This window comes from Martes martes (genome assembly GCF_963455335.1).
Source record: "Martes martes genome assembly, chromosome: 1".
In the NCBI taxonomy this organism is placed as follows: Eukaryota; Metazoa; Chordata; class Mammalia; order Carnivora; family Mustelidae; genus Martes; species Martes martes.
This window is the reverse complement of record NC_137888.1, coordinates 59,362,734-59,376,077: the sequence shown is the minus strand read 5'-3', so window position 1 is coordinate 59,376,077 and position 13,344 is coordinate 59,362,734. Positions and strand designations below refer to the sequence as shown.

Here is a 13,344-nt window from a genome sequence, read left to right as displayed (position 1 = left end):
TCTGTCTTTCGAAGAATTCATTAGGCTTGTTAGTGAAAGGTAAAAGTTTCAATCTTATGTATCGTCAGGAAGAATTCTGTCTCCCAAATAAATGTTTATATGGACTTGTAAAAACAGTAGATTGAGAGAATATGGTTCTTTACAGATAAGTATCCTTTGATAATCTTGGACGAAGTATGTGGATTTGAATATTATGTAGTAGTTCTCAGTGACCAGGAGAAAAGGCAGCCCTTTTGAGGCGATTCTGGGCTTTTGGGTCCCATCTCTAGTGGCTCCTGCTCTTGTCCTGAACTTGTCATGTCCTGAAGGAATAGATACGGTAGAAGGAGGGACCGAAGGAAGAGTGGCGGGAGAGGATGAGTGAAGTCTCTCATATGTCCCTCCAGTCCCATGCCTCAGGCCCTGGTGTCATGGTTCTCAATGCTGACTGCACATTAGATCAGTCAGTGTTGAGATCTTCCATTAAAAAAATCATAGTATCTAGACTCAGATATATCCATATTCAGATAATCTGATTTAGTGGACCTGTAATGTGGCCCTACTTAGGTATTTTTTAGACAGTTGTTACATAATTTTAATTCATTGCCAGGATTGAGAACCTCTGCAGTTAGTGAGATCAAGTATTTCCATTTAACAGTGTATTTTGGAGGTTATCCCATGTCAGTATTTAGAAATCTACCTTTTCTTTTTTAATGGCCAGATAATATACAGATGTACCACAATTTATTTATCGAGTACTTTATTTGTGAAAACTTAGGAAGTGTATTGGACTATAGTTTATTTATTTATTTTTTAAAGATTATTTATTTATTGGGGCGCCTGGGTGGCTTGGTGGGTTAAGCCTCTGCCTTCGGCTCCGGTCCTGATCTCAGGGTCCTGGGATCGAGCCCCGCGTCAGGCTCTCTGTTCAGCGGGGAGCCTGCTTCCCCTCTGTCTCTGCCTGCTGCTCTGCCTGCTTGTGATCTCTCTCTCTCTGTGTCAAATAAATAAATAAAATCTAAAAAAAAAAAAAGATTATTTATTTATTTATTTGACAGACAGAGATCACAAGTAGGCAGAGAGGCAGGCAGAGAGAGGAAGGGAAGCAGGCTCCCTGCTGAGCAGAGAGCCCGATTCGGGGCTCGATCCCAGACCCTGGGATCATGACCTAGCCGAAGGCAGAGGCTTTAACCCACTGAGCCACCCAGGCGCTCCATGGACTATAGTTTAGACCTCTGGTTAAGAAGATACAGTGGTTTAAACAAAATAGAAATCTATTTCTCTCTATGAAACAGTTCAGAAGTAACTGGTAGTTGGTAGGGTCTCTGTGGTTCTTTACTCCAGGGCTTCCATCACTGAGTAGAGAATGGCTGTTCCAGCTGCCTTTAGCTATATTCCAGCCAGCATGAAAAGGGAAAGAGAATGCGTGCTATTCCACCCAGAAATTCTGACTTATATCCCACTGTCCAGAAATTCATCGTATGACCATTCTCACTTAGAATGACGGTTAGGAGATCTCGGTGTGTACTTGGCTAAAACTTGGGAATTCTGTTAAAAGGAAAATGAAAAGACAGGAAATTGGTGGGTAAGTAGCAGGTCTGTCACCCACAGATTGTTACCTCATTTGTCACTGGAAATAATACAATGAATACCCTTGAATGTGGTTTTAAGTACATGTAAAACTATATTTGTAGAACGAATTTTTTTAAAGATTTTATTTATTTATTTATTTGAGAGAGAGGGAGAGCACAGAGGGAGAGTGAGAAGGAGAAACATACTTCCTGCTGAGCAGAGAGCCGGATGTGGGACTCGACCCCAGGACCCTGAGATCATGACCTGAGCAGAAGGCAGATGCTTAACCGGTTGAGCCACCTAGACACCCATGTAGTATAAATTCTTAAGAGTGGAACTGCTGATTCAAAGATATGTACATCTATTATTTCAATGTTGCTAAATTTGTAGTGTCTCTGTTAAGGGATGTGATGGGACCAAATGAAGAAGTCTCCTTGGGCATATTCACCTAAGCAGTATCATCGTGTATTAGAGCTACCAGTCCATCCCCCAGAACTGGACTCTTACCTAGATTAACAAATTTAAGAGAAAAGCTCTTTGGCTAGCATAATCATTCGCTGATGATGCACTTATGTCTTGGGAATCAAGCAAATGAGGGTCCAAATTCGATCAGAGAGAGGGAAACTTGGATAAAGATTTTATAAATTTTAAAAGTATAATAACTTCTCAGGTCTCTCTGTAATTTGCTATTTCTGTCTGGTTTTTATTATCAGAGAACAAAAGTGCTAAAATTAAAAGTTTTTGATAGTGTTTTTTAAGGGATCTTGGCTGATCCCTTGCAAATCCAAGATGTGTACCACTATTCATAAGTTTGACTTTGTGCTCTGTGAACCCATCTGGGGAAGTAATGTGTACAAATGGGCTTACAGAGATTGGTTTACTTATCAAGAGGATGGGTTTTTTTTTTAATAAAGATTTTTATTTATTTATTTGACAGAGAGAGAGTGCACAAGTAGGCAGAGAGACAGGCAGAGAGAGAGGGGAAGCAGGCTCTCTGCTGCACAGAGAGCCCGATGCGGGGCTTGACAGGAGCGGAAGGCAGAGGCTTAACCCACTGAGCCACCCAGGCACCCCAAGAGGATGGGTTTTATCAGAGAGGAGTGATGAATAAATCTAGAGAGGGCAAAAGAAATCCAGTACCCTGATCTGTGGCCTCTCAACCCATCTGCCCCAAGAAGGCTGGACAGAGACTGGCAAAATGCAATTAGTGTAATGTCTTTCCTGGAGACTTCATTATAATTGATAATCAGGTCTTGGTATGATAAAATTATTCCTCTACTATCTGCTTTTTTCAATTATATCTCTTTATTTTGATGGAAGGTCAGTAATTTTTTTTTAATAGTAAAGTCAAAGCTGCCATTAGGAAATACTCTGTGTGTAATTTTTCTAGTTTAAGTGATAGATTATAATGCTCCATTTATTCTCTTGCCTAGGCTCTAATCGGGTGTACTTGCAAGATCGCTAACCAGGGATAGAAATTTGGTTCATGGGATAATATAATTTAAGTTGTAACAACATTCCAAATATCTCTAGAATGGTACAGGTGTTCAGTGTGTTCACATTCTTACAACACCCCTTTGGGGTAAGGGAAGGTGGTGGTATCTTCATTTACATATTAGGAACCTAAGCTTAAAGAGGGTTGGATTTTGCTTAGTATCCCTTGGCTGGATCCTAGTCTTCTGGCTCTGAATGTGCTCTTTGCCTTATAGCATTCCAAAACTTACTCTGTGGAAGGAACAAATTAAGGACTTGATTCTCACCAACTGAGCCATCCAATCTGATTGGCCACAGCAGAAGATAGGGAAAAAGTCGGAATGTGACTCTTGTTATTTCTTTCAGTGTCTTAAAACAATAACTGAAATCATATTATATACTTGTTTCCATGGGCTAGAGAGATTCTGGTAAGAGCATTTGTTGCCAGAAGCTCTGCTTTATTGTTTTGAATCAATGTTAGAAACCAGGCAGTTTCGTTTTATGACTCCTCTCAGTTTAAGAATGCCATCTGGTGGTGGTGGGTAGAGTTGACTTGCCTGTGCTCCTTATAATTAAGAAAGTTCCTGAGTTGAAAGTGCCTAATCAGAGGCGCTACTGTAATGGTATTTTTTGAGTTCTCATCCCTCCAGGATGAAAGTCCACCTATTTTGTAAATACAGAAGTGTCACTTTTTTGTTTGATGCCCCAAAACTCATATCTTACCTCATAGTCTCTTAGGTTGTTGATCATGATCCATTAGTGGAATATGAAATCACTTTAAAGGTTGAAACCCTCTGAATATATGGCTCAGGGTTTTATATCTTTAATCAGTGTTTTTCAAACTGTGGATCACAACTTGTTAGTGGATTGCTAAATTTAGTGTGTTGTAGCCATTATTTTAAAAAATAGAATAGAAACTAAAAGTAAATATCAGAATGGTTCTCAAAAAGTAAGGTTAAGTAAGACTTTTATTTTGTTATACATTTACATTTGCGTGTATATTAGGTCACAGTTTAATAATGTATTTCTTACTTGGATTGTAGCAAAGCTTATGAAATCTAATTATTGTAATAGCACCATCTCCTGGTACTTATGGATATTGCCACTGAAGGATTTTGGGAGGATGGTGGCTTACGGTTGTTTTTATTCTCTGTACCTTTGCATGGACTTTTCCTTTGTGATTTCATAGTATATATAGATTTTTTTCTGAATAATAATATTTATCATTAACACATGTCTAGATTCTTTCTGATCAATACCAGATGCAGGAGGTATTAGAAAAATCTGATCATTTGATGGCTGAAGCAAAAGATCTGTTTGTTGATTTTCCCCGTAGGCGCACAGGTAATGTATTTCATTCAAACAAAAGCTTCTTTTTCTTATTAATCACAGCCTTCAATGACTGTTTGGAAGAACTTGAAACCTTTTTTCGGGCATCATATTATTTATAGTACAAGTAGTCTAGAGTGGATAGCATACAGGAGTTGTTAGGCATAGATTCAGTATAATTTGTTTGCTTTTCACTAAGAATATTAACTATTACAAATTATGGAGCTAAGCAGAGGTAAGTCATTATTTGCTGGTATATCTCATGGTGCAATGTACAAGATTTTATTATAAATATGACTTAGTTTCCAGTTTATTAATGTTAGGTTACCGTATAAAGTGTCTGTATTTGTATGTAACTGAGTAAAGCTAAATTTTGAAGCCTAAAACTACTTCAGTCTCTCTCTGACAGAGACTTTGCGTTTTGTCGGATATATAGCATTATTCACTTTAATGTGTATATAATCCATTGTTTACTTTAATCCCTAAAAACAGTTCATTAGTTTTTATTTTAAGGTTTGAATCCTGGCTTAACCATTTATTATTGTGACTCTGGGCCATTTGCCTTATGTCTCTGAGTTTCGTTTGCTGATCTATAAAATAATAATAGTAACAACCTCATCAGATTTTGTGAGGGTAAAATGATTTAATATATGTAAAAGCATTTAGAAAAGTGCCTGGCATATAGTAAGCATTGTATAAGTGTGAGCTGCTATTATTATCATTTAAGATTTTTATGTGATAATACAAACCTGTGGCAGCATATAGTCCTTGTAAAGTCAGTTTCATTAAATGAAGTAAAATCATCATGACTTCTTTTCCTTCTGCAGGGTTTCCAAATGTAACTATGGCTCCTGATTCCTCTCAGGGTCCTACTGTGGTAAATCAAGGCCCTGACACGCAGGCTGTTCTTAGTGAATCCATCATGGAGCCTCAGGTAATATGCTGTCCTTAAACAGCCATCATGCTTATGTTGAAATTAAATTTATGTAGGCATTGTGGTAAACTTTTCAAAAGCTTAAATATCAACAAATACCAAGTATGGTTGCTAGAATTGTTCTTCCTCAAGCATATTGCACTTTGGGTGAGTTATGTTTGTACCAAACAAGACAGGACTGGATAATAATAGCTAACCATTTATTGAGTACTTACTTATGATGTAGTACTATCATTACCTCCAGTTAGCAGGTAAAAAAACTGAGCTTCAGAAAAATTAAGTGCCTTGTCCAAGATCACATAGCATCAGAGATGGCATTCGCTCCATCTGCCATTACGGAAATTGTGGGGAGTCTCTTCACTTCTACTTTAGAGTCAGGTGGATCTGTGTTTACATTCTGTTAGTACTAGCTGTTGGATATTGGGTTGATTTCTTAAGGTATCTGAGTTGGCTCAGAGTATTTTTGGTTTTGTTGTTGTTATTGTTAAATGGGAGTAGAATATACTTACTATGGTTGTTGTGAGGATCAGCTGAGATAAGTTATGTGTCTATCATGATTCCAGATACTAGTTCTTCATTAAATGTTAATAGTCTCTTTTAATAGGTGTGTTTAGAGAGTAGCTACCCAGGAAACTTGGAATTTATTGACCAGTTACATGGGAAAATTATATTATAGTAGTAAAATGTTAATTAAAATGTATCCTAACCTAACTGAAACTCTTAATTAATCAAAATGCTTAGAATTTTGAAATGGGAAACATTTTTTAAAAGCTCATGAAGAATTTAATATTAAAATAAAGCAACTTTTTAGGACTGACTAGGACTCAATACCTATTTAGTGCAATTTCCTAGGTTATTTATGTGTCCTATGAAAAAAGGAGAATCATCACTTAGAGGGATGATCCTAGGGAATTACAAGGTCCAGAATCATTAAAAAAAACAAAAAACAAAAAACAACTTAAGTCTACTGTTTTCTGCTTACAAAGGCAATTAAGTAGAATGTTACATGTTTTAAATAGCCAAAAGCTATTATGTTTTGGCACTTACTAAAAATGTTAGCTTTCAGGGGAATCCTCCTATATTACTGGTGGGAATGTAAGCTGGTGCAGCCATGTTGGAAAATAGTATGGAGATTCCTCAAAAAGTTGAAAACAGAGCTACCCTATGACCCAGCAATAGCACTACTGGGTATTTACCCCAAGGATACGAATGTAGTGATCTGAAGGGGCATGTGCACCCCAATGTTTATAGTAGGTCTTTTCTCAATCTGAAGGGGCATGTGCACCCCAATGTTTATAGCTCAATACCCAAACTATGGAAAGTGCCTAGATGTTCATCAACAGATCAATGGATAAAGAAGATGTGGTATGGAAGGGAATGGAATGGAATGGAATATTATGGAATATTATGCAGCCATCAAAAAACCTGAAAGCTTGCCATTTGCAACAACCTGGATGGAACTAGAGAGTATTGTGCTAAGAGAGATTAAGTCAATCAGAGAGGTACAATTATCATATGACCTCACTGATTTGAGGAATTTGAGAAATAAAACAGGATCATAGAGAAAGGGAGGGAAAAATGAAACAAAACAAAACCAGCGAGGAAGACAAACCTTAAGAGACTCTTGGTCTTAGGAGACAAACTGAGGGTTGCTGAAGTGGAGAGGGATGAGAGGGATGAGGTGGCTGGGTGATGGACATTGGGGAGGATATGTGCTGTGATGAGTGCTGTGAATTGTGTAAGATTGAAGAATCACAGACCTGTACCCCTGAAAGAAATAATATATGTTAATAAAAAAAAATGTTAGCTTTCAGATAATTATGGTCTCTGTTATGGGGAAGGGGAAATGGCAAGAGCTGGGGCTAGAGAGACAGGGAGGAGCTAGGTAATGAAGGGCTAAAGAACCAGAAAGTGAGAGGAGAGCCACCAAAGAATTTTAGGAAAGATAGAGTCATGATGAAATCAATTGTACAGTGGAAGAAGGGTTTGGGAAGGACAAGACTGGTGAGAGGATCTGGTTAGAAGACTTAGGTTAGAATTTTAGTGGGAATAGGTGAGGGCCTAACCTAAGCAATGGCAGTAAGAGAAGGAGGCAGAGGGGAAGAGAGATGGGTTTGAGAGATTAAAAAAGAATAGAATTGACAGCATTTGGTAGCTGATTGGATGTGACGGACGAGAAAAAAGGATAACTCCCAGTTTGCTGGTTTGAGCAGCTCAGAAGATGGCGATACTCTTATGGTCTTAGGTAATATGTCAGGAATAAGGCTTCTGGAAGAATGATAGGAGAGGCTTAGGAAGATGACCAGTTTTGGACATGTTACGTTTATGTGTGTAGGATGTCTACTAGGAATATCTTTTAGGCAGTTGAATATAATTATCTAGGACTCCTGAGAAATCTGGGTGAAGATAGAAATTCGAGAATTCATAGCATTTGACTTGTAATTGCAGCTTTGGAACTAGATACAATCTTTCAGAAAGGGAGTCAAATGAGAGGATAAAAGGTCCAAAGGGAGGACCTTGAGTATTAAGAAAGGGCAGAAAGAAAAGAATCAATGAAGGAGATTGGGAAGGAAGAGCCAAAAGAATAGAATAAAAACCAGGGAAGTATGGTATCTTGGGAGTTAAAAGGAAGAATGTATCAAGAAGATCTTGAAAGAAAGAAAGGAATGGGCATTAATGTCCAATCAATTAGAGAAGAAAGGGAAGGCAGAGACTGAAAAATATCTATTTGATTTAGGAACAAATCAAAAAAAGATGTTGACCTTGTAGACAGCAGTTTGAGTGGAATGGTAGGGCAGAAGCAAAGTTGTAGGGCATAGGTGGTAAATGAGAAGCGGTTGGGGGGGTTATGATTCTTTCAAGTTTGGTGGTGAAAGAGAAAAGATACGGTGAGAGAGACTTGTTCACATTTAAATGCGAATGAGCTAAAGCCAGTACAGAGAGGTTGAAGATGCAGGAGAGGGATGGGGCACTTGATGGAGTGAGAGGAGGTGAGAGGGTGTAGGTCCTAGAGCACTTATGGAGATGTTAGCAGTAGGAGGAGGGGCCTCTCTATTGTAATGACAAAAAGAAACAAAGGATGAGTATACATATAACCAACTTGTATTTGTATTTTTATTGTTATGTTGAGAAAGGCTCTTAACGAAGTAGATGATGAAGGAGAAGGAACTGTTAACAGCCAGTCTGAAGAAAGTGGGAATGAATTGGATAACTCTATAAACTCTCAGTCAAAAACTAACGTAGATAGGTATGTATATATGGATAAATATTTACAGGGTTTCCCTTTGCTCCAAGGCCATTTCCTTTGTTTCCCGGCTTTATTGAGGTATTATTGACATAATATTGTGTAAGTTTAAGGTGTACAATGTGTTTATAATATTTCTACTTGTGGAACTTAATGATGTTTTCTTTGTGGCCCAATATATGATTAAATTTTTGTAAATGTTCCATTTGTGTGCTTGAGAAGAAGGTATATTCTTTATTACCAGGGTATAAAGGTCTCTATGTGTATCCTTAAGATCTTCTTCATTGATGATGTTGTTTACTTCTTCTGTGTCTTTACTTACTTTTGTCACTATCTTATATTGAGAGTAGTGTATTAAAGTCTTTGTTAATGTGTTTCTGTTTTTCTTTGCATATGATTTTTAAGTATATTTAATTCTGTTTAAAGTTAAATACCTGATTGGTGTGTTTTTTGGTACATGGATATCCATAAGTATTGTATTTTCATTGCAAATTATGGCTTTTAGCCTTACAAAGTGTCCTTTGTCACATTTAATGCCTTTTGGCTTCAGTTCTATTTTGTTTGGTATCAGGAATGAAACCTCTGCCTTCTTGTTTCTGATTGCCTGGTTCATCGTTGCTCATTCTTTTATTTTAGCTTTTCTGAATTATTGTGTACTAGGTGTATCTTTCATATTTAACATAGAGTTGGGTCTTGCATTTTTAGCCAGTTTAAAAGACTTTTTTTTTTTAATTGGTGAAGTAAGCTTGTAATATTTATTGATATAGTAGATGTGTTTGATGTCAACTTATTCTGTAGTACTATGTATATTATACTGTAATTATAGTTTTCTTTCTCTATGTAATGTTTTTTCTGTTCTCTTAAAAATTTCTTTTGATATTTAGGAAGTTTGTAATTTTGTTCTGGCTGGTTGTCTTTATATCTACCTTTTATAGAGCCCTTTAGTCCCCTATTTTCTTCAACCTTTTGCTCTCAGGTGTGTTGGTTTTAAATGGTGTGCTTTGACTTCCACCTATGACCTATGCAACAAATAATTTATTCTATATTCTCATTCTTTCTCTTTTTCTCTCAGTCCTTCTCCTCTTTTAGCTGCATTTTTTTTTTTTTTTTGCTTTGACAGGACATAAAACATTTACATATTATTCTTCCCTATTATTGCCATTTTTGTTTTAGTCTTGGATCTATAGTTAAATGTATTAAATGCTCATCATCAGTCCTTTTATGATGTTTTCCTAGTTAACTTTTGGTTGGATCACTCATTTAGACAAAGCTCATGGTGTAGGGTTTGTGAGTTCTATTCTTTGAGTTCTTGAAAGCTTAAAAGTTTTCCTATAGCTTTGATATTTGAAGGATAGCTTGGCTGGATATAAAATCTTTGATATTTTGTTTCCTTAATTTCCTTGAAAATGTTCCTCCATTCTTGGCTTACTTTGAATGTTGTTTTGACAGGTCTGATGCTAGAATAATTTTCTTGCCCTTGTAAATAATTAGGCATTTTTATGTATTGATGTTCTTTATATTTAAAATTTATTCTTTTATCTTTAAAATTTAAATATTGCTAAGCTGTGTTTTGAGTTTACCTTTTCAGGTCAGTTTTTCCAACACAGTTGGCTTTTTTGTAGATTAAGTTCTTTTCTTTCTTTTTTTCTTTTTTTTTTTTCCCCTGGAAGTAAGTTTCCTTGGGTTATAGTTTCAGATATTAGTTTGATGTCATTGGTTTTTTTCTTTTTTCTTTTTCAGAGACTCCTTTTACATACATAAAAGTGATGTCTCTTGTTTTCTATTTCAAATACTTTCTCTCTTACCTTTTATTCTTTATTTTTTGTTGTTGTTTTCCTATAATTCTTCAGTCTTCCTTATTAAATGTTGATTTAATGATTATCCATTGGACACGTTGTAATTTAATATTTATTTTTGAGTTTTTCTTTTTCTTTATATTCTTTCCTGAGTTCAGTCAATTCTTATTTTGTTCCTGGTTTTTATCCATCTCTGCTCTTAGTTTTAGAACTTCTGATTCAAGATATATATCTCCAAATGCTTGTTTAAATATACTGAATTCCATTTAAAGTGTTTTGTTACAGTTTTCTTCTGTTTTTTCTTGGTAGGGGAAAAATTTTTATTGGCTGGAATATTTCAATTAAATTTTCTATTATTATATTGTCTTGTATGGATGTAGACTGTTTTAGTTTGTACATTTTATGGACAGGGTTGGGAGTTTGGGGTAGGTCTTCTCTCAATTATAGTGAAGTACAGTTATTTTAATGGATGCTTTTTTTTTTTTAAAGTATCAGCAGGTGAAAGTGGGTTTGTACTCCAATACTGTTCTTTTTTGTCTTGAACTGTTCCTCCTTGTTAAACATGTTAAGGTAATATACTTTTTTTTTTTTTTTTTTTTTGCCTTTAGCCCTCAGCCTCCTAAGAACTCTTCTTTCTTCCTGTTCACATCAAGAAGTGGTGTCTTTCCAAGACCTACCACCTTGAGTTCTATGCACTTTTTAGTAGTATTTTGACTGCCCAGGTTTGGGATGTGTGTGTGTGTGTGTGTGTGTGTGTGTGTGTGTCCTTCCTTTTTGAGTATTTGCTATTTAGAGCGGACTACTTCTTTCTGAAGATGATTTTGTCACCAGTAGGCTCTTTGCTTTCTTCTTTGTTTGGTCATTTTCTTTCTTTTTTTTTAAAATTTTATTTATTTATTTGACAGAGATCACAAGTAGGCAGAGAGGCAGGTAGAGAGAGAGGGGGAGGCAGGCTCCCTGCTGAGCAGAGAGTCCAATGTGGGGCTCGATGCCTGGACCCCCAGACCATGACCCGACCCAGCTTTAACCCACTGAGCCACCCAGGCGCCCCCTGTTTGATCGTTTTCAACTGCCCTCACTCCCTGCTAGGGCTTCTGATAGGAGCTCAGGAAATATCTTTGCGGGATTTAGTGTGTATTTTTCTACTTAGAGGTAATTTGAAGTTAGTAGTAGTATCTGTTTTCCAGTAATGTAGAAGGTATGGGTTATGAGCTATTTTTGCTCCTCTTGTTGCCTTGTCTCTTGGGTTTTGGAGGATGTGTGGAGTGATTCAAATTTAGCTGGTGGCTGTTTCCTTAAGAACACTAGGAAGCATGTATCATCTTTTAAGATAAGCTTCTTTCAGAACCCAAATATAACTAATCTTGTGCAATATTGCTTTTATTTTTTTACATTTGAATCAAGTTACTGTTTTTTATTTGGTTGGGTTTTATCTCATTAGTTGTGTGAGTAGGTGGTTTCCAGTTTTGAATACCTAACGTCTCAAAATGTTACTTGTTAACTATTAAACATGAGGTATCAGGAGATGCATTGGACTTGGGATCTGGAGACTAAGTGCCTTTTGGTTTGAAAATTTCTATGAATACATGTTCCTGTGTGACCTAAAACAACAGAAATTTATTCTCTCACAGTTCTGGAGAAATCTGAAATCGATTTCATTGGACCAACATCAAGGTTTTGGGAGGGCTACACTTCCTCCAGAGTTCTAGAGGAGAATCTGTTCTTTGCCTTCTTTGCCCCTTCCAGGTTTTGATGGCTGTTGGTCTTCCTTGGCTTGTGACAGCTGCTTAATTCCAGTTTCTGCCTCTGAGTTCACATCACCTTTCCCTCTGTGTGTATGTTCAAGTCTTCCTTTGTCTCTCTTTTATAAAAATATACATGATACCATTTAGGGCCCCCCCAGGATAACCTCACATCCCAAGATTTTAACTTAATCATATCTGCAAAGACAATTTTTGGCCATTCACAGGACCCAGGGCTTAGAACATGGACATATCAGGTGCCTGGGTGGCTCAGTTGGTTAAGCGGCTGCCTTGGGCTCAGGTCATGATCCCGGGGTCCTGGGATCGAGCCCTGCGTTGGGCTCGCTACTCAGCAGAAGTCCTGCTTCTCCCTCTCCCTCTGCTACTCAGCGGAAGGCCTGCTTCTCCCTCTCCCTCTGCCTGCCACTCTGCCTACTTGTGCTCTCTCTCTATCTCTCTGTCAAACAAATAAATAAAATCTTAAAAGAAAAAAAAAAAAAAAGAACATGGACATATCTTCATGTCCTACCATAGTCCACCCAGTGGCCCACATGCGTTCCTCATTTCCTTGTGAGCCTTCACCAGAAGCTTCTTTAATGCTCATATTGCTACCAGTATTCCATTCATGATGATAGAGCCTTTCTCTGCCATGCTCTTCATTTCCTCCTGGGTCCACAGTGGAAGGGTCTGTAACATCCATATTTCTATGAATAGCCTGTGTAAGGCAATCTAGGATTTTTCTAATATTTACCTAAAAATTCTTCCAACCTCGCCCATTCTCATTTCAGAGCTTTTTTTTGGTAAACATTTTTAGATATTTTGTTATACTAGCACCTCGTATCCAGGTACCAGAGTCTACATTAGTTTTCTGTGGCTGCTATAACAAATTACCATAAACTTGATGACTTAAAGCAACAGAAATTTATTCTCTCACAGTTCTGGAGGCCAGAAATCTGAAATCAGTTTCTCTAGGCTGAAATCAAGGTGTTGGAGGGCCACTCAAATTCCCTCTGGGTACTCTAGGGGAAAATCCATTCCTTGTCTCTTCCAACTTCTTGTGGCTGCTGGCCTTCCTTGGCCTTGAGTCAGTATAACTCCCGTCTCTGCCTCCATCATCACAGTACCCTCTATGTCTATGTGTGTCAGAGTCTTCTTGTGTCTCTCCCTCTTATAAGGATGCACTTGATTGCATTTAGGGCCCATCCAGATAATCCAAGGTCATCTATCTCAGCATCCTTCCTAACTTAATTATATCTGCAAAGTCCCTTTTTAGTC

At 37.3% G+C, this 13,344-nt stretch overlaps 1 protein-coding gene across 3 annotated transcripts in view; it reads left to right on the top strand.

The window, feature by feature from the left end:
• The window catches only part of SPICE1 (spindle and centriole associated protein 1), a 125,085-nt gene that overhangs the window by 88,180 nt on the left and 23,561 nt on the right, over nt 1-13,344 (top strand). For all 3 annotated transcript variants that reach the window (XM_080812265.1, XM_080812266.1, XM_080812264.1), the window contains exons 5-7: nt 4,266-4,368; nt 5,181-5,287; nt 8,422-8,534. In XM_080812265.1, the coding sequence (XP_080668391.1) occupies nt 4,266-4,368; nt 5,181-5,287; nt 8,422-8,534 (323 nt within the window). The remainder of the gene's footprint in view (nt 1-4,265; nt 4,369-5,180; nt 5,288-8,421; nt 8,535-13,344) is intronic.